We start from the raw sequence: 26,962 nt of genomic DNA on the forward strand, positions 1-26,962 counted from the left end.
TCCCAGCAAGTATGCATTCATGATGATTTCAGTGTCTCCGAGATTTGCTGCAGCATCTTCGGTCTAAAATCTCGCCAAAGAGGGAATTTAGCCCTTTCTTTCAAATTATTTTACTTCCTACTTTCGTCGTCCACCCAAATCTTGCTCTCGATCTTTGCAATAGAGCGCATTTTCTCAGGTTACCTTGATTATCGCAAAGGGAATGCGTCTGCCTACTAGTTCCAATTTGTCAGCTTCGTAATGCCTCTCTTTTTTCATTCCTACCCAGTATTTTAAATGTGGAGCCTTCCATCATTTGATTAATCATCTTTACAGTTGAATAGTGGCGAAAGGTGGCTCATTTTCAAGTTTAGGTTGTTTTTCGGCAAAGAACTAGCTGTCGCTCGCAAACACACTGGGAACGAGGATCGTTCCACACATTGACCACTTGCTGCATGGAATTGTTTTTTTTTTCCCGAATGATTCCATGTGCCTCTCCGTCTACATGGATTTTTGTTAATATAATTGATGGCATTGCTATTCCTAAATGTATTTTCACATGCAGGCTGCGGAATTCATTGATTGCTTAAAAATGTTGGTGTTGGCGAATTGTTTGCTAAAACTATCAAGAGATGATTTAATTAAATCCAGTGTACTAGCCGTGTCAACTTCATCATATTTGATTTCTGTATTTTCACTTCTTCCATTTCATCTTTTTTCTCTGTTAATCTTTGAATTGATGTTTCCTCTGCCACACTATGATTTCGATGCTACTGAGCGCTTTAGCACCAATTTTTCCTTTCTTTTTTGCGTTCTCGTTTATTTCCATTTACGAATAGTGAATTTATTCCGTTTGCTGCTGAAATCCATGGTTTTCGAAACATTTCGATTTTCCCTGTTTTTTATTCCGTATGTCGGATTTTGTACTTTCATGCTTAAATCGCTACTGTTCCTGTTTTCCTTTACCGAGCCACATTGATCGATTCCGAACACAGTACACGATGCAGTGCATTGTTTGGCGTATTTGTAGGGTGAGAACCGTCGACTACCAGGGAATGACGTCGTCTTCCTTCTCATCCTCCAGTAACGTATTTACGCCGAAGGCATGCAGTACTTGCAAAACGGGATATATGTCCCTAGTTAGTTGAATATTGGTTATATACCTGTTTTGTATGGTTTTAGACGACTAGAACGCTAGCATGAAAGAAAAAAAAACTGTTCAGATAGAAGTTAGAGCTATGGGTTTGATTAATCGACGACGCTATTGGTACGTTGTGGACGATTCTTCACCTTACTTATATTGGTATAAGGATACGGACTCACTCAAATGTGTGGGGCGAGTGGCACTGGTTTGCATGGCTCTCACCTATGATCCACGTGAAACTGGACGATTTCATATATTGTAAGGAGAAGATTTCGATGCTTTTATTTTTTATTTACATTGGTTTTCTTTATGTGTTCATTTTTCCCCTTTGACTTTAGCAGAACTTTTATGTGGACTAGTTTTCAAAGATTCTAAAAAAATATATTCCTGAAAGCTTAAGATACAAGATTTTAAGAAGAACAAGATAAACATCAATAACATAGATCAGTAGAAAACTCCGTTTGGTTCATGTCCACAGTAGTTTTCTTTGTGTAAACACCGTAGCAAGACGTCATTACGCAAAAAAAGGAACCGTAGAGGTAGCAACGTAGCGGATCATTGAAGATACAGAAATTTTTCTACTTTTACGAATGAAGTATTGTGTCTGGATGAGAATACGTCGGGCTTGTAACATGTAGAAGATGTGAAAGATACATGTGAGGAAGTAAAAGCTTGCACTGATACTTTTAAAAATTGGTATTTGCGGCAGACTTAGACAATTAGGGCAGCATTTTGGGCTCCTTTTCGAAAAAAAGAAGTGAGATTCACTCTGTATTTCAGAGGGTTCATTGCGCATAACGGTTTGAAGTCAAATCACCATTTTTGTTGATGAGAAAGTAGTGTAGCTGGGCCCCATCTAAATCTACTTAAAAGGCTGCGCGGGCGGTCGCGCAGCGGCAGGCTGGCTCGCTGCAGCTCCATCAAATGCGTGAGGGCCTGTGATTCCCAGAATTCGCCTCGAAGATAGAAGGCTTTTAACTTCTATCAAAACAATGGAAGGAATCTTCCTTCTACTACTTGTGAGTTCCACAGCAGAGCAGATCCATACATTTAAAAATGGTGGTAGTATGAAACAAAAGAGTGCTTTTAAAGCTAGTGTGCTAGTATAAGAGCACATGTTTGTTCATAAAAGCATATCATAGATAGCCATTCAGCGAGCATCTTCCAGACGTCTGCACAATTCAAGTTCACATGTTTTTGAAAAGACAGACGAAAAAGGAACCTAAGAAAATAAGTACTTCTAAGAGCGAGATTGAAGGGGTAGCTGCAAGCAAACAACTTTTAGATGTAGCAAAAGATATGTGCTGAAAGTTGCGGAAGTAAGAGTTACCTAAGTCCCTGCCAAACTCAGCACAAGTCATAACGTCATGTTCTAACCAACACTGTCAGCTATACACACATTTCAGTAACCTACAATGCAGTGTGCAAACTATTAGATGAACGTTAGTGGCTATCGAGTACACATATGCTATCTTTGCTCATAGTGGAAGAATTATTAGAAACAACAACTTAATGAAGCTGTGCTAGGTAACAGTAAACAACAGAATTGGTCTTGCTCCCCTATTCACTTTTCAAGTTCTAAATTCTTTTCATTCAAATGAGAACGAATTTGCACACATGCCTTTAACAAAGCGGAGCTCTCAAGTCCGCTAAAGAGCCGGAAACGCGGTAAAACTGGCGACGACCTAGCGCGCTCCAGACCTAATAGGGCGCCTGCCGCGCGACCGGCCGCGCAGCCGTTTAAGCAGATTTAGATGAGGCCATATAGCTGCTAAGGGTCAAGAAAAGTGACGAAAGGTGAGCACGGGAAGAATGATAGCACCAGTCCATATGACTGGTGCTAGCATTTCTCAAAGGTTCTAGAAAAATAATTATTATAAAGAAGTAGATTCTTTCCGGGCTGATCCCTGATGCTTAAGGGAGAGTCATTTGGACCTGGTGTGCACGTCTCCAGAAATTACACTAGATTTCATTTCTACTCATAAATCTGGAAAATTTGCGCCAGGCGTATTATTGATCGGTTGGCTCGAAAACTGAGAAAAAAAAAACGTCGAGTCAATACAACCCTGCGGCGCCAAATTCCCATTTTCCGCCATAATCAAGTCACACCTGTTATTCTGAAATATACTTTTTTTCTAATTGGAGTCTTTCGTAAGTTTTGCAGTACTTTTATTCTCCTGGAAGCGCTCTTCTCCAGGTCGCTGTATTCTATGATATACAGATCTGGAAACGATGTCTACCTTTTGGAATGCTCGTCAAATCGGCTTCGAGATGAATGGATGCAAGTGTTGCAGGCAGCTCGTCTACGTAGTGTTCGAGCGGTGAAGGAAGATGAGATTGCGCACGTATGATTTACTTCTATGATTCTTCTTCTATGATAATACTAAACTGTCATTAAAACTATTTTTAGCTCTATTGATTAACTTTCGACTTTGTGACAGTGTTGAGGGGTTTCCTGTGCACAGTAACTTAGTGTTACGTACTGTAGTGTTTTTTTTTTCATTATCGTATTCAACTTTTGAAGGACATCATCTCAATGTCGTCCGAAACACCCCCTCTGCCGATTGTTCCATCCCCAACGGAGTCTGCTCAGAATCTCATTGACGACTTACTGGGACCCGTCAGCGACGGGGCGTCAACGTCCACAGATGATGGGCGACTGAGAGTGGATAGTTTGTTGAACGAACTCGATATTGACGGGGTACATTTTTTAAGCTATTCATTTTGGAATGTTATGGATTGCCCTAGTTTTTATGCTTAGATCCGTTGATAATGTCGAAAGCTGGTTAAGGAGAGTGCCTGGATATGCATCGACATCATGCTATCCTTTTTCATCAAAGTGAACTTTTAAATGTTCTCGGTGCTAACCATTTTGAACTCTCGTAATTGCAGTAGAGTCAGTTGCTTAGTTACGCTTCTCTTTTCCTGAAACACATGGGTAGATAACGTTCAAGGTGTTCCTGTGTGTTACTGTTGGATGAGAGTAGGAACATTTGTTCTACCCCCTCATTCATAGAAATCACCACATGTTTAGAAAATTGACTTAGTAATCATCTGCCTCCTTTTTGCTTTCTTTTACTTTTTGAGCGGTTGTTTTGTGAGAGGTAGGAATTCCACGCCAGATGCAGGTATGGAAACATTAGAAACATCACTAATCGTGATCTGCCTGCTATTGCTTTTCTACAGTACACGGGACGTTGAAAAGATCTCAGCATGTTCACCAATGATAACCTGAATAATCCAACGTTACGTTGTCCCTGCACTTTCTTTCCAATTTGAACTGAGTTTCTGTTTTTTTCTAAAAGAAATCTGTCAGGAAGGAAGGATCTTTACAGTCCGTTCAGTGAAATAATGCTGTTACTTTTGATCAGTTTAAAACCAGCATTTAGATCTCCTAGCTATTGGCATTCTCCCTGTGAGAAACAGAAGAAATTCCAGTAGGACATATCTTAAATGTTGAAGTGGTTTTCAAGCAAAACTTGACAAAAAATGGAAAATAAAATAGGAGTTATTTTTAGTAACTGCTGCACTTGTTTGCTAATTTTGATTGTATTGTTGATTGATGATAAATTTTGTTGTTCAGACCGAATCCGACGAGGATGCTAACTATGTAACACCAAGCTCAACGTTCTACCTAACCACGAACGGTGAACTTAATGAACACAGCATGTCTATGCCTAAGGTTGGTTTGAGAACCTTGCTCTATATATAGTCGGGTCAAAACGACATGAAACACGGACATTTGCGCAAGCGGCTGCGCTCAAAGCGGAGCGGTGGAGCGTAGTGGTTGGGATCGTGTAAGGATCCACGCTACTGCCACACACCTCTGCTGTTCGCCATGGTCCCACCTCGATTCCAACCACTGTCTCCACCGCATCGCTTCCGAGCGCGGCCGCTTGCGCAAAGGTCCGTGTTTCATGTCGTTTTGACCCAACTATACTTCAGATTTCAGAGTTGGAAATACAGATGTTTCGCCTTCTTCTTCATTATTCGCTTAACCCAACCTACTTTTCCTTCTGTTCCTTTTTCTTTCCTTTCTGTTTTTCTTTCCATCCAACCCTATGTGTCTTCTTTCGGTTTTTTTTGTAAGGGTTTCACAACCTTGCAGGCTATTGTATCTCCCGAAGCTGTTGTGGAGCGCATATTGGAGAAGACCAATGAACATCTGGAAGCTCCCAAAAGAGCGTTCCAAATGGCACGACGGAGTTTGCGAATAAAAAAGGAATGCGAAGTTTGTAAACAGGTTACTTTCATTGTGGTAATCCTTCTCTTTCATTCCTCTTCTTTCCTTCCATAGTGATACAAAACTGAATGATTGATGAGCGTGCATTTGCAGTAACTGATGTTGAGTTTGAATATGTTTTAGAGTGCAGAAATACAGTATGAATTAAATGAGGTGAACATTCATTATTGCACTTTTTTTTCGTTGCTGTCGGACTTCGCATGATTTTTTAAACATCACATGGGTTCTCGGGATGTTGGTAGAGTCGCACAGATTCATCCTAGAAATAATTTTGGGGCCTTGATGTTATTACTCCACAACGAAAGTTTTCCACCTATTTTCTCACTTAAAGCCTGTCACGGTGGTTGGAAACTTTCTGACTTATGTCGTTTCTTGTTCTGCTTCTATAACAGGGTGACTGCAACACATCTGCCACAACGCACTCATCTCCTTTCCTTGACACACATTCCTTTTTCCCACTGTCCTGGTCCAATCTGATTTCTGCTACGACTACCCGGAAAAAAAGTCCCGACGGTCAAATCTCAGGCACGCTTTTATGCCTCGCTGTATTGCTTTCTTGAGCATTACAAACGTTTTCGTTCTGTAACTACGAACTTGAAGAAATCGTAAGACGAAACTGAATAAACGAATATATAGACTTCGGGCGTGTACTATGAGTATGAGCCTTGCCCCACCCAATTTCTCCTTGTCCTGAAAAACGAAAAATGGTATTTCTTCTTATGAGTTACGTTAGAACGCGCCCCTTGTACTCAATCCGGCCCATTCAGCAGCCTATTGATTGGTTTTACTGATACTAATTGGGGAGGAGATCTCACTGATCTTCGACTGTTCGTTGTGGAGGCGGCGTTTCACCTACTTCATAGGAACAAACGCAGTTTTGTGAACATCCTCAATAAACATTGTTAAAATTATTTAGAAGATCTCTACTATCAGACCTTTGGAACTTTCAGACTATTAGAATAGATTCAGCTTCACACAGAGACAAAAGCCCTTACAAAAAAAATTGGTACCTTAAACCTATGATTTGCTTTGGGTTCAAGTTGTAGCCATGTAACTCCTATAATTTCTCAGTTGCTCTCAAAAAATCTAAGGATAGAATTGTTCGTTCTGCAGCAAATATTTCGTAGATGCTGGATGATTCAGATAACAAACTGCACAAACATATGCTTTGAAACTTCAGAGAGGAATTCAGCGAAAGGCGATTTTGTCGTTTTTATGTCGCCAAATGGTTCTTGTCTTCAGTCTTGGCCAAATGAGGCTTAGTTTTCTTGGTCTCATCATTCTAGAATCTAAGTAGTACTTTTAGCAACTTGTTAACTGTTATTTAAACTAAACTATTGTTTGGTTTCATTTGATATGTTCATAATGGTAGATGTTGTACATAGGTTTCGTCTCTATTTTGTGTGCTTTGTTCTGAAAATGCTGGATATTTTGGAAGGTTCCCTTCCCTCAGGCCTCAAATGACTAGAGTGATTCAAGCTCAAAAAGATAAAAAAGCTTGTTGATACCTCTTGCCTTGTAGTACTCGACCACGGTGAATGTGTTGTATCTCGGGAGGATTACAGTGATACATATTGTCAGTATATCTCATGTTCTTAGGAAAATCTTGAATCGTTAGGTTAAAGGCAGTATACCACGAATCTGGGATGGTACGGATTTCAGGTGAAGTATCCGTATACGGGGTCGTAAACTATGGAGACGGGGATGGTTCCGCCCATCTCTCCTGAATCACTGCTGCAGCCGGCCCCTGAATGTTGTTTAGTGCGTTGCCTTTTATTGCTGCACGTCACCCTTATACACATAGCGTCCATTGCTGCCTATCAGGGCAGTGCGTTGATTTCCGACGAATCGCAGGGCGGAGGAGGCGCAAAGGGTGGAGCGTTGCAATAGATGGCGTCGTACAAAACAGCATTCTGGAGGCGGCTGTTTGCAGTGATGCAGGGAGAAATGAGCGGAACTACCCCCGTCTCCATAATCTACGACCCCGTATACATGTACTCCACGTGAAATCCGCACCACCTCAGATTCGTGGTGTGCTGCCTTAAAAAAAAAAAAACTAGTTGGGATACGTTAAGAACATATTGACCTATTGCATGCTCACAGCCTAGCTATTCTTTCACCGTGATTCCTCACCTCCGTGTGATGAGACAGAGGAGATCCGGCATGTATAACATTCGGGTTCTTTTGTTTAATAAGTGTTGCATGGAAACACTGACGATTTTGCTGAAAATCACAGTTTTTCTTTTATTTATGGAAGTACGCGGAACATCATTGGGATTTTTCTGTATGATTGTCAGAGATTATTCCATTACCTTTTGCTCTTCTTCAATTCTGAGATTTAGGAAACCGAAGCAATGATAGCGAGATGTGTTGAACTGGAAGATATGAATGCCGCGTTAAGAGAAGCTGTAGAGAAGCTCCAACGAGGATTATTAGTAGCGAGAAATCAGAATGACATTTTGTAGGTTATGAAGTGTACAATCTCATAGGACATGGTTTTGAATTAACTTTTTTTAAGGGAAAGAATACAGTCGCTAGTTTGTGACGATGACGTCAGGGCCTTACTTTTGGCTAAGGAAACAGAGATCACGGATCTTCAACTCTCGAATAATCAGAGATGTCGCCAAATAAGGGATTTGCAAGCGGAGATTAGGTAGGAGAGACTATGTTCGGTACAATAGATCAAACCAGGGACTGAAAAGCCTTTTAAGACGATGTTTCACTTGAAAAGGTCCAAAATTATCTGTGGGCGTGAAACTGCACCTATTGTAGTGTCTCCCTACGCATACAATGTTCCATACGTATATTCAATACAGAAGAGGAGGTCTTTTGATCATCCTAAAAATAACACGGTGTTCTGGATTTCCTTTATTTTTGAAAATTATGTAGAAAAAAAAGGTCTTTTGAACGTGTACTTACCTCTTTTTCCAACATTTTTCTCCCTCTTTCTGATAGACTTTCAAGGCCTCTTTCCAAAATTTGCCTGTTTGCTTCGAACATTAGGAATGGCTCAATGAGTACGTTGATATATATCGTTCCATATATCTATCTCTAATATGTTCATTGTGATAGTAATATTGTTGTAGTAGAATAGAATGAAGAATAGAAGCTAGTCTTAGATTCTGATTTGGTATTCTTGAAAATAGTATTGATTAGCTTCTCTTTATGTCAGGTAAGTACGTCTCTTTTGCGGGGAACAACTCAGTTCCGTAACAGTCATCTCCATATTGTTATATGGTGTGCAGAGAAACCTGAAAAAATAGTCTCTTTTTTGGTTATTTAATTTTTTCGATCAGTCTTTGCCTAATTCCACAGTGCCGTGAAAGTATCTGATTAGCAATTGTTCTACGTGTACCGATATCGTCGTTTTCTGAACTATTAGTATTTCTAGTTTGCCTTTCATTACACGTCCATTTAAGGCATCACTCCACGTATCTGAGGTGGTACGGATTTCAGGTGAAGTATTCTTATACGGCATAGTAGATTATGGAGATGGAGTGATTCCGTCCATTTCTTCCTAATTGCGGCTTCGGGCGTTCTGGCGCACTTTTTCCTACAAGGAGTTCCACTGGAGTGCGCCAGCCTTGTGCGGCGCCGCTTTTTCCGGGCCGTTTTTTTACGGCAGTTACGAAGAAATGGACGGAATCACTCTCATCTCTCACCCTCCTCTCCATAATCTACTATCCCTTATACTCCACCTGAAATCCGTACCACCTCAGATTCGTGGGGTGATGCCTTCAAGTACTCATCATATGCACTAATTATTTTGATGAATTGCGACAAATACAAGCTGTGAAAGACTGTGTTCCCAGCTGTATCTATTTTTATCTTCTCGATTTTAAATTGAATAGAATACTTCACCTGAATGAACACGGACGTGCATCCTAGTTCATTAAAGCTGTAATTAATTATTTGAATTTTTGCTGGACAGATAATGGATAGATATAGTTCTATCCATTATCTGTCCGCGAATAAATGCATTACACACATATCCACTCGTCCTAGGATTGGAAATATTCTTAATTGTCTGGAATATTGTCTAGCTCTCGCAAGCAAGTAGTGTTGCACCAGTATAGCGTCAGGAAATCAACCAAATGAAATGGATATCATTAGAAAAAGGCGTCGCCTATGGTTTCACTTCCATTTTTTTAAATGTTTCTGAGAACAATTTTTTGTAGACGACTCTGTTGCTCTTTAGAATCAAAACTTATAACAGGAATAGAATGAATGTTAGAGTATCTATTTAACATAAGACGATTTTCGAAGGTGTATCTTGTCCCCTCCTCTTGATCTTCTTTCTTTTCATTTACACTTTAATTCTGTTGCAACATAAAGAATGAGTGATCAAAAAGAGGAAAACGTAGCGCTTTTGAACTTAGACTAGTTTCACCCTGTGTTTCATACAGTGGCTTCCAGGTGCGCACCTATGAGACGTAGCGAATAAAAGTCACATGACACCGACTTACCACAAAGTGCAGTACTGCTGCTTACACAATATCCTGTTTGGGAAATTAGGTCATGACTGTACCAACCGAATAAGTGCAGGAAGGTTGAGCGTAAGTATTTAGTGTTGTGAATACGAAGGAATTGCATTACCATAGTCTTTACTAGTAAATTATTCACTAGTCGGTGTTGAAAGGCTGCAACCAAACAACGGTAAACATTGCTCTACAATTGTTTAAACATCAAGTTTTCCAAATGCTGGAAGATTAGCTCTACTAGCTTCAATACTTTTCTTCATTTCTCTACTAAACCTACTTTCAATGCCAGATATAAAAAAAAAAAAAACTTAGGAAGTAGGCTTCTTCAATGCGAAAATCGTTGCGTCAAGATTTTGAAACGAATTCAACTGCAGCTGTTTTACCACTAAGTGCGTAATATGTAGGATTTGATCTGCAGTGCGCAAAGAGAATCCGAGAAGCTTTTGCCGTTTGTTCATCCCAGTATTTTCCTAACTTTGATGCCGATGGTGAATTGCTTTTTCATCTAGTTTTAAACGGTTTCACTGAATTGCTGATGAATCATCGTCATCACAGCCATACCCCGACAATGCACCAATCCATCGACTGCCAACGGTGCTTTCATCCGAGCAGCGAAGCTTAACGATTGATTTACTGGTTTCATAATGAATTGTTCCAATCCTTTTGAGTTAGCTATTCATTGATCCACTCTTTTTCTATACTTGAAACCACTCTACGTTGCTACAGTAGCCGCCAAAAATCGATCGACAAACGGTTTTTTGAAATTTTCTCTTCTGAAAATCACTCAAATTTGCACTGATGTGTCACTTGGAATCAGAAGCTTATTCTGAAAAGTAGGTTTACTTTGCTTTCTCAGGACTAATACTGTTTTGAAAAACTGAAAAACCTATTTTTCAGAATAAGTTTCTAATTCCAAATGACACATTTTCTGCAAGTTTGAGGATGATCCAGTGAGGAATTTCAGGAGAGGAGCTCTCAAAAAACCGTTTGTCGATTGATTTTTGGCCGCTATTGTATATGTCCTAAATTTCGATGCTTGTAGCGCGTTGAATGGTCTTTTTTGCTGAATTTTGGTGACACTTCACACAAAATGGATCAGCTGTGGAAGTGAGTGATTCACAATTATTCAATTTCGCAGTTTTCGTGATTTGTGTATATTGCTTCGAGCAGATCAAAGTCCGACTTGCGTCAGTCTATTGGTATGCTACTGTCCCGTGAAAATCATTTGAAATCCTCCAAACTCTAATCCATGGGGGCAAATAGGTTTCACATTATGCAAGCAGCTTTTTTCAAACTTCCTCATGTTCGAGCATTTTAAGCTGCTAAATCCGTTTCTTTGTCAGGGAATCCGCGGAAAAAGCTGGAGATGAGGTTGCAGTTTGCGAGACCCGGCGTGGTTCCGCTCTCCTCTGCTTAATCGTTCATTAAAAAAACGGCGTGGGAACTTGGTTCCTGCGAGATACGTTAGTACGCTGACCTGTGTACACGTTTTGGTCCCTTCAGCAGCCTATTAATCGGTTTTACTTGAACAGGTTGGTGAAGAGAGCTCATTAATCTTCGACCGCTCGCACGTGGATGCAGAGCACAACGGTGGCGCGTTGCAGCTGAAATCGTCGTAAAAAACGGCGTCTTCCGCGCCTTTTCTTAACGACGATTAGGGAAAAATGAACGGAGCCACATCGGATCCCGGAAGCTACAGTCCCATCCCTAGCTTCTATCGCGGAGACCCACGTCAGATTCGTGCTGCGCTGCATTTGAAGTAGAAGAAACTGTATTTGAAGTAGGTCAGCGTCCATTCTTTCTGGCGAGGTGCCAGTTTTAACATGCTCACTAAAAATTAGGTCTCTTGCTTTGGATCGATTCTGCGTAGCTAATTCCATAGGAGAGAGAGCCATGGGAAAACTTGAAAAACGATCAAAATTTGAGTAGTTAGTTTTCAAAATCATCAGCCTTCACGTACTTCTCAAAGGGCTTCTAAAACACATCCACTGTTTTCCCATGTGTTTCAGATTTAAAAAAGTCACCAATAGTAAACTCTAATCTTCTGTGCTTTTCCGCCCTGGCTATTAGAAGCGATAGCTCGCGCAGAGCCCTACAGCATTATTTAGTCTTCAGCGGTTAGAGTAACCTAACATGGATTTGGACGTGATTTTGCAGCGAGTAATGGCGGAATACCTTCTGGAAGCACTTCTGAGTGTGTGAAGGATTTTTAGGAATTGTTACACTTTCACTTTATCCTGTTTTTTCCGACTTCGGTATTTGTGTTTTAATAAAAGCATTTTTTGAATGGGAAACTTGTAAGGGGCAGAAATCTATTATTAGAAATGTTGAGGAATTATTTAGTACAATCATGTTATATAATAACGTTATATAATAGTCTGCGTGTGTGCGTGTGTGTGTTTTCTTTTTTTTTTTGCTGCTCAGCGAATTTCTTCTTAAAGGCAGCACCCCACGAATCTGAGATGGTGCAGATTTCAGGTGGAGTATTCGTGTACGGGATGGGAGACTACGGAGAGGGGGGTGGTTCAGTCCATTTCTTCCTGACTGCCGTAAAAAACGGCCCGGAAGATACGGCTTCATTCGTTTTGGCGCACCATTTTGTACAAGATGTTCGATTGGAGCGCGCCAGTCTTGTGCGGCGCCGCATCTTCCGGGCCGTTTTTTACGGCAATTAGCAAGAAATGGACTGAACCACCCCCCTCTCCGTAGTCTTCCGTCCCGTATACGAGTATACGAATACTCCACCTGAAATCTGCACCACCTCAGATTCGTGGGGTGATGCCTTTAAAAGCGGTGGAAAATTTAAAACACATAAATACATAATAAAGCAAAATGAGGGACATTCCGGTGCATCCACATCCTCTCCAGTTAGCAGCGTTGCGTCAGCCAGTGCTTATATTTGTTATCCGTTATACCTTTTAAAATCTGTTAGTAACGTTTATGAAAGCATTTCCCTGAAAACTAATCGGTTTATTCGTCCAAAAATAGGAATCAGTTGGGAGCGTTGCACGTTTATTTGCACAGTGATTGTACTGAACGGGCGAATGCGAGAATGGGTCTTTCGTATTAAATCATGTCCGAAGTTTTTGTAAATTGCTAAAATCAGTGATACTGCTAGGTAATGACACTACCACTCAGCTTCTTGTAATTGTCGCTTCCGAAAAATCACATACCGAACTCTTCATACTTCTGGAAGATTATAAAGTCGAGAATTTTTCCTAACGCTACCTCCAAGTCAAGGTTGTTAATCTCCTTATTTTGTGGCCAGGTTTAGTCTGGTTCGAATCCGTAAACGTTTGGAATGGTGAAATCGTGCGATGTATAGGCGTTGACATTTTCTCTTTGCAAGAAGGACTTTTTATGTCTACTCTAAGTCACATGGTTACAGTGGAAAATTTTCCCTTTTCTTCTTCACCGCTCTTCTAAGCGTTCCGCTTTTCTGGCTAAATGACCATAGATGCGATAGTCGAAGCCGGTGCTCTGACCCCCTTCACTTTTGAACGGTTGGGGAAGGGACCCACTTTCTTTTTTGAGGGTTGGCGAAATTACCCCCTTCACTTTTGGGTGGTTGACGAAAGGACTCCCTTCACTTGGGCTGCACCCCATGAGCTGAACCCCCTTCACCTGAGGAGGGTCCGGCTTCTCCCTATCGCACCTATGTAAATGACGCCATTTCGCCACCGCGTATGTTTGGTAAGGGTGGATGCCTTAGCTTCATTTCATTTCACTGCTCACTTTTTTTCACTGCTTTCGCTGTTAGCTTCATTTCACTGTGTTCTTTGGCCCGCCCTTATTCGCTTTTCGGGTGCATTTGGTTCTACGTCGACTTTTCGTAGTGTAGTTATTTAGTAGGATGTGACCGTTGGAGGCAACTTTCACTCATTTTTTTGGCTGTAAGACTCACGCCATCCCTACTCCTGCGGGTATCTCCGTGTGATCGCATCCTACGGAGAAGTGACATCAATCGTCCATCGCAGCATTTTCTTTCCATCACTTCGTGACAATGCTCCACTTCTTTGATTGTGAGCCGACACTCGACCAAAGGACCAAGGCGAATGAATTTCTGTATACCTTGAAACGGCCAGGCCTTCCGTTCTCCGGGGTTCCTGAACGTGGTTGGTCGCCACTTCAGCAGTGCAGCATTTACTCGAGCGGTGATCTCATTTGTGCAAGGCTGCAGTCCTATGTGAAAATCGAAGCAAGATGTTTAAAATCGGCGGTTCTTGAAAGGTCCGCCAGTCTTGATGTGTCATTCTTAATGCACTCGGCCTGTTTGACGTTGAAAGGTGTACCCTAACCCTGCTAACCTGTCACTTCATACTTCTGTTTTCTGCTCTCGTTTACTTTGTCTTGAGACGCCAGCATGACGTCACCTATGTAGAGTAGTTTGCATTATTGTGAGATTATTGTGTCTATGACGATTACGAAGATCGGAGTGGATTTAGGCGTTGTGCAGGTCAACAGAAATGAGGAATTCTGGCGACATTTTCTTGCACTTGACTTCGTGCGCCAGTGTGGAGGGTAAGAGTCATCTGATTAGCTCCTCTGGGACAGCATGTAGTTGTAAAGCGTACCAGATCTCTTCATGAACGCAATCGAATGCTTTCTCCAGCTCGAAGGATACGAGGTGCAGCGGCTTTTGCTCCTCACTTCTTCCGCCGGATCATTTAGACTTGTAGCAGTCCCCGTCTTCAGTCATTTCAGGGCAGATTAGGTTTCGTCATTGGTTGCGTGTTGAAGTGGCCCACATGTAGGGAGAGCTAGAGAACTTGGTTCAACGGGTGAACTCTTCTGTTATGGTGCACGTAACATCTACGTCAGAATCCTGATACGTCATGATCCTGATAGTGTGAACCATTAGAATCGAAATTGTTCTTGGGTGGAGGTAAGGTGTTGAGGAGCAGGTTGATTATTGCTGAGCATTAAGTTATTGTTATCACAATTATTGGATCCAAATCATGGATGTTCCACTGTTTCCCCACGTTTTCGCTACAAGTATGACATGAAAGCAGTTTTTTGTACGTATGCGTCATTCATGAATAGGCGAGACATTCTTACATTGGCAGATATCCAGAAAATGTCCAGAAAAGCGACTGAAATATGAGGAATGAGGAAATGCACATTTACAGAAGAATAATCATGCAATCTGAAATTGTTGATGCTTTTTTTAAACAAAGATTCTGCTCTTCCAACGGAGAGGTTGTTCGGGGATGAATTTTTGAGTTCTTTGAGTTTGGGGAGTTCCTAAGGAATGACTTCATATTCTTGGAGAAGTTCCACGGTTTTCAGCAAGGAGGGAATAGAATTTTTTTGAAAACAAGCAGGTTGAAGTGGAGCATCCTCATCACGAATATTAAACTCATTGAAAGTGGTGCAGGTACCCAGCTTCCTTTGTATAGAAAATTCGGTATATATTTGATTTCTGCTCAACAGAACATGAAGAGAATGTGACTCAAGCCAAGAAAGGACATACGTTGCAGTAGGCGCGTCTCCGTCACCAAAGAAAAATTATGTCTAACGGCGACTACGCTTGTTCTTGCTATCGGAGCTTAGAATAGAGCATTTACTTAGGCATGTACTATATTCTAAGAGTTCTCTAGCGCTTAAAATGCATTCCAGTATATGTACAAGTTTTCTGACTTCTGTTCTTGGAATTGGTTAGTGTGGAGAATTATGAGAGCGGTTCTTTTTCCTTGTTTCTTGGTATTTTCTCGGCGTCTGCATCATCTGTCCTATTGAATATGAAAAGCCCAAGAAGGAAATTGTTAGTGAAATGGTAGAATTGAATAGGGTAAAAGTGTAATGGGTAAAATGGAATAGGCTTTAACCGAAATGTTTGTAACCACGGTTATGACTCAGAGAACTGGTTTTCTTGGAAATAGTGTTTTACTGGTAGTCAGTGCACAGAAGAACGTCATACCTTTAGTAGATTATCGAGTTTCTGTCGATGCATGCTATTTTTAGTAGCTAATAGTAGTGAGGCTCTATGCAGATTATTTTCCTTTTCCACTACTGGTCGTATGTATTGCTCGAAGCACAATGAATCGAGCTGCTTTTTCACGTTTCTAGAAAGATTTCAAAATGTTATCCAGTGCGATTTCAAACTGAATCCTAGTCGTTTTGTGGTTTCACTGTGAATAATTCATCGCAAAACTCGGTGATAAGTCCAAACCTTTTTGAGCATGTATCATATGTACTGAGCTTAGTGTCGCATGCATTTTCTCCCTATTTTGTCGTATCAAATCTTCATATGCTGCTTCTCAGAGCAAATCTAAGATTTGTATCTGATTTGTTTTTCAAATATTAACCTTCAACTTTTATTGATCTAGTAAGCGGTTTTGTTCACCGAATTTTTGCCATCTGTCTTTCCACATTGTGGGACAACGTTTCCCTGACGCTTCTTATTCAGAAGCTGTTTCAATCATGACGAAATATCATATTTGTTGGTTCCTTATTTTTATGCTTCCTGATCTCGTTTATTCATTCCTTCTTTCTTTCTTTCCTTCTTTATTTCTTCCTTTTTTTCTTCCTTCCCTTCTGTCTTTCTTTTTACTAATCTTTCCTCCTTTCTCCCTATTTCCCTCACTCTGTGATTTATATCTCTCTTCCTCTTCATTTCTTTTTCTGACATTTACCTACTGAAAAGTTGCAGCCATTCCCCAGCAAGTGCTCCCAGACTAGTTCTAGTAAGGTTATTGCTAGCTGCTGAACTTCACACAGCTCATTACCTGCTCTCAGACGTCAAAACTCCATTTTTACAAGGAATTTAATTTCTTAGAAAGAAGACAGTTTGTCAGGAATCGAAGCTTGCGTGCTGCTTACTCTGCATGAGGTAAATCAACGTGCACGAGATCATTGCAACAATAAAACAGTAGCAGAAAGTCGCCATTTGAAAGTACTTCTGTGATGTCGGGCTGAAGTTGTAGAAATTGAATAAAACACCTTTCTGTTCAGTTGAAATTTTGCCTATTTCAGCGCACAAGATGCGCAAATAATTGAACTCAACGAATCGGTCGAGGTCCTTCGTGATAATCTCAGGAAGAAGGAGGAAATGTTGATGAAGATGTGTGAAGAGAACGGAAGTGGAGGATCCGCCTCGGAACGCTCTATACCAAATGGTTAGTGAAATGACTGTTTATTTTTGCAGCTTTGTTTAATAATATTAAATGAAATTGCGTAGTTTTGCATCCCCATGGTTGCATCCACAATATATCTCGATATACGTACCCACACGTTCTTGTCTTTTTTCGCTTTTCGAAATTTACTTCATTCTCTTTTTTTTTGAAATACTCAATATAATACCCGAAATTGTTTATTTTGTTTGCTAGTAGAAAATGCGCAGTTATAGCACTTGCAGTTGAAGAGGGTATGGAACTGGAGTCGCAGTCGGTGCAAAGATGTGAGGAGGCGGAGCGAGCAGTGTTTGAGGAGCAGAATGTCCGAGATGTCAATGAACTACGAGACCTAGTCGAGGGTTACAGAGCGCAGAATGAGTTTCTAAACAAAGAAATTGTCTGTAAGTGCAGGACTTCAATCCAGAAATTTTGGCGAACATTTCTCAACCTTTTTCCCAAACAGTACTACACAAAATGGTACGATCGTTGGAGGAAAGAGAACGCGGATGGCAACGACAGTTTGCCGAAGTGGAAGGTTGCTACTACCAGATGAAAAGTCGATACCTTATGGTGCTGAATCACTTCAAATCGCCAGAAAAACCAAGCATAAGTGAGCTTTGCTATTTATGAGAAGCTAATAGCAACTGTTGGTAAATTTGAATGGTTTTAGTTGAAAAATAGGCGCTTAAGTTTTGAACTGATGGTATTTGAACAAGAGTCTCTCACAATGAATCCGATTCGATTTAGTGATGGAACCAGGAATGCTGCAGCAATTGATGGCCGAAGTTTGCAGAACATCTCGAGATTCACTTGATAAAACCGACGCACTAGGGTTCTACTTGAAGGGTCGAACAGAACAAGTAAGATCTACTAGAGTAACTATTAGCTTATTTCTAACTTCTCCAACTTCCTTCCGGTGATATTTCCTATTTGGAAGCCGAGCACAAGTATATGTTACTACTCATAGAAATCTTCTGTGTCTTTTTAAAAAATTTTTTCTTTTCTTTTCTTTTCTATCTACCTCTTCAATGAAATCTTAGCGTTTAGGAATAGCTCTATTGTTAATATGTGGCTTATCAATATTCATAGGTGATCTGAATCCTTTTACGGAAGATACTTTCTCTGTGGTTCGTCCTATTATCATTGTGGTCACTCATTAACAGTGCGTAGTTGGAGCTGTAGCTATAGCTTAAATGCGCTACATAATCTTAAAGAAACATTTTGGTTTCCTAATCTTTTTTAATACATAAAGATCCGGAAAATCAGCATCGACCGATATTTTTGGTTTTGGTTACCAAACTAACTTCGTCGAAAGCCTACTTTTCTGGTGCTATTTTTACGTCTTTGCAGTCTCCGAATCTTAAATTTTGGTTTCTTTTAAGCGTTAGAGCTATGTTTAGGCTAGGCTGTTTAGGCTTTGGTACAAATATGTTTGTTTAGGCTTGCGGTAACGGTGATTTACTGGACCTGGCTGCGGAATGTGCTGATAAAAGCGCACAAAGTCTGGAAGCTGCACGTCTGGTAAGTGTTCTTGTGGTCGGATTTTTTGTCTTTTTTCTTAACATTACAAGACGAGCGCATCAATTTCTGTCAGTCAGTTCTTCTCTGTCAGTTCTTCCTGTTGTTTAGGAACAAAGCAGAGAAAACATGTTGTGGCTCCAATCTTGGGATGCTTTCGTTGTAAATTGGGTAGGACGACCTTTAGTGGAAAGTCAAGAACTTAAGAATTTGATTCGAACAGGGATCCCCGAAGCCTATCGAGCTCGAGTTTGGAAGGGGTGAGTGTTAATTTCTATACCGTTTGCCAGATGCTAGTTATTTGCTCAGGGTGCTTATTTTGTTCCTGTTTTCTAGGTTAATACAGATGACGTTGAAGGAGAAACTGTCAGAGTTTGGCAATGGGTATTATAGCAGTATGCTTCGAAAGGCGTTGTTTCAACAAGAGAGTGGAGTGTACGACACATCAATTAAACAGGTGAGGTTGACGTGTGACACGTTTCTTTAGTGTACGATAAGATTGTTTCAAAAGAATTTGAAAAAAAGATTCATTCAAGAGTTTTTAAAAAAGCATAGTTAAACCAATAAAGTTAAAGTTAAGTTTCTGGCGTTAAGCAATCCGCTTGGGATGCGCCCCCACGTTCACTTCAATTCAGAATCGGTTGAAGTTTACGAATCGTTGTATCTGGCCTATACAATGACTTGCGGTGGCTAGCCGATGTGTCAAGTCAGTGTTTTTATCCTCACAGACAAGTCTGGTAGCAATTTATCGACCCCGGAGAGATGAAAGGCTTGGTGAGCACTAGGGCGGATTCGAACCTCCGATCGATCGTGCAGGAAACGGAACCTCTAACCGCTACGCTACATCCGCCCGCTGTTGAAGCAATATTTAAAAGAAAATTTGGAATATTTTGACCTGTCTAAGATATTCCATTTTCTACTTGAAACCATCACTAAAAAAGTTGGAAAAGTGAGAGAGTTTTTTCATTCATTTTAAGATCTTTTGTTGTGTGAACATTAGCCTTTTTAATGCAGCTTCTATTATTTTATTATTACTTATTTTTGTTCGCGAGTGATGAAAAAACAGATCTTTATTCTTGAAAATAAAAGAGAGGCTCTAATTGTGGTGAGATGAGTTGTAGGAATGATGTGGGGTTATGCGCTTTTTGAATGGAATGATTTAATTTTACATCAAGTTTTTTTTTTCCAGCTACCTGTATAACTTGATTTTGGCGGTTTAGGGTATTTGTCTTTCATTCTGTGTACATTATAAATGGGCCAAAAGCTGTTTCTTTCTGCTACCTGTAATGTTTCTTTTAGATTGATCTTGATCTTGTAAGAACACTTCCTGCAAATCGCATGTTTGCTGACCCAGACTCAGAGAAGGTCAAACAATTAAGAAGAGTGTTGTATGCATACAGAAATCATGACACACTCATTGGATACTGTCAGGTATGATAAAATCTGTCCATAATCCTAGTCGCTCTGTGTTTCCAAGCGTAGCTTTAATTTAAACGAGTTTTTTAGGGTTTGAATAGAATTGCGGCAGTGGCGTTGTTATATCTGGATGAGGAGGATGCATTCTGGTTTCTAATTGCATTTACAGAACTGCAACCACCTGGTTATTATGCCAGTAATCTTATAGGGGCTGTCGCAGATCAAAAGGTATTTGCAGCGGCTTCTTAAAAGAATAACTTATAGAAATATTCCAGAAATTATTTTGATCTATTTTTTTTGCTTTGGAACATTACCGACATTTTATTATCAACTATTCATCTAAAGGTACTACGCGACTTGGTCACCGAGAAGTTGCCTCGACTTGCGGCCCACTTGCGACAATTCGAGGTGGATCTGTCGCTATTCGCACTTAGCTGGTTCCTCACGTGCTGTGTGGATGTGTTGCCTCATCAGATCTATCTTCCAATATTTGATGTTTTCCTTTATGAAGGAAATAAGGTGAAGGTTGCCATTCAATTGTTCTTAAATTTTGCAAATCTGTTACCTTTTTCTAGTCGTTATTCCGCTTTGCATTGGCAATCTTGAAGATGTGTGAACCCGCGGTTTTGCAAAGCAAAACTGTGAGTACTGTGCACGCATGCTTAAGTAAACCTCGACAGTATGTAACCGATTACAAATCCTTAGCACAGGTAAATAAGTGTGAATAATTCTTCTTTCCTGATATTAGCCAGCCCAGCACGGATTTATTTTTCAGGTCGCTTTCAACGACATGAACCCTTTATCGCAGAGGCAGATAGAGACGAAAAGAGCATTGTATTTGACTCAACTCCAGGCAAGCTATCATTTCTTTCCTATGTTGAACTTGTTTTAGCCCACTTTTTTCGCTTGTTTCTTTTAGTTCATTCAGCTTACTTCTCATTTTTTCCCTTTTTCGGACATTTACAATGAGTCACCTGCTTATGCCTGCATGATAGTGAATTTACCTCTACTCGGACATCTTATGAACACGAATGGTTTCTAGCTATTCTATCCTTTTTTAAACATCAAGTTTTTCAAGTGGTTTTTAAAGTTCATTTCCTTCTCATGCTCTACTCTTTTTTTTCTGTGTTCGAGTCTTCTGACTCAATGGATTTTACACAGCCTATTATTTTCTTTTCTTTTTGTTTTTCCTACCCGCTGAAAGTTACTCAGTGTTAGCCGCATGTGGACATCAAGAATCGACTCCCTGAACTTCGAACTCCTAGTTTTCACTTTTTTTGTGAAGGCAATATCGTAGTTACTGGTTAGAGGATGATGTGCTCGTTGTTGAACTATCACGTCTATGTTCTCCTATGTTTCTCTTTCTATTCTAAATGATGATTTTCGAACACATTTTCGGACCAAAAGTGGTTTTCGGATAAGAAAGACAAGAGGTCGCGCAGACGATCAATGTTCCAATAAGCACGTGAATCCAATGTGAGTGGATTTATCGAATATCTGCTTACATTTTCTACTCTTCGTTACGCCTCTAAAACTTCTCCTAACAACGGGTTTTATGATTTCGCACTTTGTCTATCCTTTCGTCCTGAGAGCAGGGAAGCGTTTGCACCATCAGATGTGAAATAGGTTGTTTGTAGAAAGAGAAAGAATATTGCTTCTATGCACAGCCAGTAAGAGTATTGTTCCAGCAAAGTGAACGAAAGCTAGAACGTCGCAAAGAAATGCAACGACTTGTTAGAAAGATCTATGCATCATTGTTGAAACAACAACCAAATCATAGCGCACGTGAGCAAATTTTACCAATCTTTCCTTCCTTGTAGTAGAGCTATTATACCTTTTTTTGAGACTTGCTGACATAGGTCTATTTTGACATTTTCCTCATGAATGTTTTGCTCTTTTCTTGCTTTAATTTTCTCTAAAGCTTTTAAATTACTTGACGTTGAATTACTGATCCTTTTTAGAAATCCTAACTGGGGGGGAAAGGTCCCAAAATAGTTAGAAAAGCAAGTGGTGTCATAGACGCGATAGTAGGACCCGATGCTCCAACCCGCTTTACTTTTGGGCGGTTGGTGAAATGATCCTCATCACTCATCACTTGAGATCATTACTTGAGCTGCACCCCAAGAGCCAGACCCCCTTTATCTGATGAAGGTCCGGCTTCTCCCTTTCCCACCTATGGGTGCTGCTTCTTAACGACCGAACCATTTCCTTCAGCTTTGTATGTTAGAGTAGACTTCCAGTAGGATTGTAGCAAAAGGACACCCTGTATGTAATTTTTGTGCGCCGCTGTTCAGCCTCAGCTATGTCTAGGATATTCTTGGTAATCGATTTGGCCTCTCAGGATGAAATCTGAAGTGTTCTTGTTGAAGAATTCCTAATTCAACTTGTAATGTGAAAATTTGATTGCTATTTTATTGCAAGGTCAAGCGTGTGATAGGATTTCCCCATAGGGAATCGTAAATGAAGGGGATTGCAAGAGAAAGGGGTCGTAAAGCGGTGGGGAATAGTGAATGAAAGATAACATGATAACCAGGACGAATTATTACGTGAAAGGATAAGGGATAAAGTCGCTCTCGTATCGATTCACTTGTTATCCGCCAACGCGTTTTATCGGAATTCGTAATCGTTTTTTGGAACGCGTGTTGGCCTATACAATGACTTGCTGTGCCTAGCCGATGTGTCAAGTCAGTGTTTTTATCCTCACAGACAAGTCTGGTAGCAACTTATCGACCCCGTAGGGATGAAAGGTTTGGTGAGCACTAGGGCGGATTCGAAGCTCCGATCGATCGTGCAGGAAGTGGAACCTCTAACCGCTATACCACACCACATATGTGCAAAATTTCTCTTTTTCGGACCGTCTGGTTCTCTCAAAAATTAGATGGAAAAAATCCAAAAATAGTCGGAAATTTTTAAATTTTGTCCCATCTATTTTCCAAAAAAAAAGACTGGAAGGTCTCAAAAACAGCGGTATGACTTTTTTGTAGTGCAAACATTTCTATATAGAAGACCACTCAAAGTATTTTCAGCTCCTCCTATCACGAACTTATTTGCGATCTCCCAGACATAACAATGTGCACAGAACCTGATCCTTCTTGGCCATTAAATTGCATTGCATCCAGTTTTAAACTGCTGAACACTACGTATAACTAAGTTCTCCATCTTTTAGAAGTGGTCTCAAGTTTCTAACTCCTTTGCAAAAATTTGGCTCAGCGGGGCGTCGAACTTGCGCATTTTCATGTCGTCATATTGTAAGAACAGAATAATGATTTTTTTCTTTTCATCGTTCCTGTAATTCGATAATTCGACCTGTGTACCTGATTCTTCTCTTTTTTCGTCGTAGTATGTCCTTCAATCAGTGTTTAAAGATATTTCATAGATTTTAGAATAAAAATAGAATAGAATGAAATGAAAATATTTCAATTTCAATATTTCAACAACATTTCAGCAAATTTGCTTCTTCTACTATTTGGTGTTTTTTCACTCCTGTTAGCCACCGATTTCCATTTCTCCTTCGGCTAATTTCCGATTTTTCTTTCTCGAAACACATGAAATTTCCAGTCCATTGAATTGGTAGCAATAGAGAACTGTCACAGTAACCTTGAAGAAGAAGAAGAAGAAGAAGAAAAAGAAGAAGAGGGGAGGGTGGGAGAGGTGGGATGGGGTCGTATTTGGGAGTGTCTTGTCCCTTCACCACGTTTGACCGTGTTTCATTGTCATTTAATTGTTATTCAGGTTAAAATACAAGTTCTATTGTGGAAAAGCAATTCGCTCTTTTTTTATCTGCCATTGATTTAAAAGAAGTTCTTGGCCAAAAACTAACTTTTCTTACCATTAGTGTGCTACTGGCAAAAATTCTGGAGAATTTTTTCTTAAAAAAAGAATCATTCCGCCTCGTTCTCTTTCTCAACAAATGATTTGTTGTCTTCTCGCTGTTGACATATGATGTAAGCAATTACTATTAGTAGAATTCATAGCTTTCAACGCCTGTTAGATATTCTTTGAATCTATTTGTGTACTTCCCATTTACCCAAACGCATATGCTCTTTTCTCTGCTGTTATGGATACTCACAGTTGGCTCGTTCATGTATTTTACGCGTTTTGATTTTTCTTTACCGTCATGTTTTTTCTTCCTTCATTTCCTGACTGGAGAATCTCATCTCCGCAAATCTTCTCCGCCAATTAAATAGAATGTTCTTCCAGGCACCGAAACGTCCTTAAATGCAATATACAAAATGCTGACACATGCAGCTGGTTCGAAGTTCGAACAAGACACTAACCATACCTCCTCGTCAAATGAGCAGCTTAATTAGTTGGATGTTTTCCATCTGCATAATCACAACTTGAGGAGTTTTTTGCACTTTCACATTCCACGATTCTTTTTGTTGATTTAGGAGTAGGAGTGGACTGGGGAAAGCTGTTTCATGCACAATACTCGCCGTTATTTCGCTTCGAATGAGTAGTATACTAATGTGATTAATATCTCTGATGAAGACATTAATATGAAGGTGTCCGGAAAGTCTCTTCTCCTACACATCGTGCTGAAATTCTTCAATTATTTCAAAATAATATTCTTATCCTTCTCGCTTTATATTGAATTCCATTTTTTTTTTCACTGACAGAAAACAGAGCTTGTGTTCTTCGGGAAATCGTGCTTTGAAGTGATTGCGATTTTGAAATGAGGAATAAAAGGGAACGTGGCGAAAGGGCATTATCTGGATTTGAAATGAGATGTCAATATTCCAAACAAAATCCGAAGAATTAGCAGTTCCAGACTTACTCAGGGATGACGCATTGGTTCATTTTGAATTATTCTAATAACGCAATGTAATCGTTTTGTTATTAGACAGGGTTTAGTTACTCAATGAGTGATCCTTATTCTACTATTTAATTCTTATACTATTTGTGTTACAAAAAATAATGTCGTGTATGGATACTTGTAGAGTCCAGCTGCTATCCCTCACATTATCCATGCTTTTGAAGGTGTTAAACGTTTGCTTATACTCCTTTTATTTACATGTCCTGCAATCTAGTAGTTGTTTTGCCTTTAAAGTCTGAATTGCTTCAGACAACCTGGGAAGCTTAAGTGATTATGGAACTCGCTAGTCTTGGAGTTCCTAATAATGTCCACGATGTTTCCATTCTTTTGATATGTAAAATCTAGAAATTTAAGCAACGTCTTATTCATGTTGAAATGCCAAGTAATAATAACATTAATAATGTTGAAGGCGGCGTATCACTACACTGACATTATTAGGAAACCTTTGAGAATGTATAGAGTTCAGGTGTAGATAACGAGTATGAGCGTGGCCCCGTTCAACTCTCTCTAATCATCTTGAAGAACGGCATGGGGAAATGTGTTTGGTCCTTCGATTTGCGTGAAAGTGCACCACCTTTGCGCACTCTCAGCCCCCGTGAGCGAGGGATCGGAGGTCTCCTTACTAACCTCTATCCAGGTGAAACTTTAGAACCGTTTGTTAAGGGAACCGAAGTGTGTGCTACGGCGCTTCGTAGAAGCGAACGCCGTTTCTCAAGCCGTTTTTTTCAATAAGTAAATTAGAGGCCACGTTCATATTTGTAAACTACGCCCCGAACTCCATACTTTCCTACAGATTTCCCATCTACTTCAATTTCGTGATACGCTGGAATTATCTATGTATATAGTAAATCAATGTTGTGGCTAGAGGAGTAGGACCAATTAGAGAGAGAGAGAGTAAAATAGTAAAGTAAAGGTAGAATGAAATATATATTATGGTTTATAAATTGCTAGTAGTTGTAGATAAGAAAGATTACTATAACTTCTGTGCAGTAATTTAAAGAAATACCCTAACAATACTCGAAAAAGAATGCAGTACGGTTAGCGCTAAAGAAAACCAGAGAATAATTGAATCCTTCTGAGTTGTTTCCATCTACTAACTGAATCTTATATCTCACCGTACTGCGAGCTAGCTAGTGTAGCTAATGAACGTAACCACTGGGGTAATTTTTCGACCGCGATCTAATTAAAGAACACTTCTATTTTTCACCTGATTTACTCTGGAGATGTAGCGACAACTTCAATCATTTGGGGACAATTAAAAGTTGTTAATGTAATCTTTGAACAGTTGAGACAATAACTAGTCCATGAACAACTTGATAACTGACTGATCTATTCCTTTAGGGGAGTCAATGCTTCAGAATGTCACCCTAACTGTTCACGAGCGTCGATCTGACCGCGACGTTAAAGACGGCATGGAAATTTGAGTGCCAAAAAAGGACACTTTCCGGATGCCTTAACATGTCTGTACTGAGACATAGAGTGGGAATTTCCGCACATTTCGTGCTCGCTATGGTCATCCTGATCAGTGCTGTCATTGGTTTGCTGCAAAATGTTCGCACGTTGATGTTTTCTGTTGTCGTTTTGTTTTGTCAAGAGATTCGCGGGAGAATATTTATTAGCCTGCAAAAGCTCTCTACCTCTTTCTCCTACAGAATTTGCTTGCATTTATTTTTGCTAATTTCCGTGGCTTTTTTGGCAGCTTCATCGAGTAGACTAGTTTAATGGATGTAAATAATTGAAATACCGGTTTTCATACTTGTTATGCTAATTGTTGTGCTTTTCAGATGTAATTTTTTTCCTTTTTATCGACGTAATCACTTTATTTTAGCAATTTAAGATAATCTGACCAACGAACTTATCAGATGTGACATAATATTTGAGAAGAACTGATAACCATACTGAATATTGTCTGCAGCGCTGACTCTGTGAATGATGTGATTTTTGAATGCCCATATCAACTTGATGTGTGTGTAACCGTAGTGTTTAAATCATTATTGATTGATTTTCTTGAGGTGTGGTTATGTTTTTTTTCTGCCTGTTTGGTATTGTACAATGAAGATTTACGCTCTAGATATGTTAGCCTTAACCAACTGGTCCACAAACTGTCCTTGTATATGATAATTATTGCCGTATGGGAGAATCATCCTTGACAGCAAGATTTGGTGGAATTTCCTATGGAGGAACAGAATTTTTTTGAAGAGAAGAAGAATGTTTCTTATGCTCGATTTCTCTGTTCTTTATGGGCGGTTG

General features: G+C 39.9%; 1 protein-coding gene across 2 annotated transcripts; it reads left to right on the forward strand.

Moving 5' to 3' along the window:
* Positions 1-1,034: 1,034 nt before the first annotated feature.
* RB195_016425 (uncharacterized protein) lies at positions 1,035-26,105 on the forward strand (the record flags this gene model as incomplete). 2 transcript variants are annotated; one of them, XM_064182957.1, is made up of 21 exons in its annotated part: positions 1,035-1,118; positions 1,203-1,381; positions 3,345-3,468; positions 3,648-3,824; positions 4,707-4,805; positions 5,232-5,366; positions 7,709-7,827; positions 7,885-8,019; positions 16,823-16,965; positions 17,196-17,363; positions 17,426-17,572; positions 17,710-17,822; positions 18,403-18,483; positions 18,592-18,740; positions 18,817-18,937; positions 19,780-19,911; positions 19,987-20,124; positions 20,242-20,415; positions 20,472-20,606; positions 20,672-20,749; positions 26,054-26,083. In XM_064182957.1, 21 exons carry the CDS (start codon positions 1,035-1,037, stop codon positions 26,081-26,083), a joined length of 2,661 nt encoding a protein of 886 aa, XP_064038838.1. The 2 variants fall into 2 exon arrangements, with proteins under 2 accessions (XP_064038838.1, XP_064038839.1); XM_064182958.1 differs by having other exon boundaries at positions 17,205-17,363.
* Between the last annotated feature and the right edge of the window lie 857 nt (positions 26,106-26,962).

Source organism: Necator americanus, chromosome II (assembly GCF_031761385.1).
Source record: "Necator americanus strain Aroian chromosome II, whole genome shotgun sequence".
NCBI lineage: Eukaryota > Metazoa > Nematoda > Chromadorea > Rhabditida > Ancylostomatidae > Necator > Necator americanus.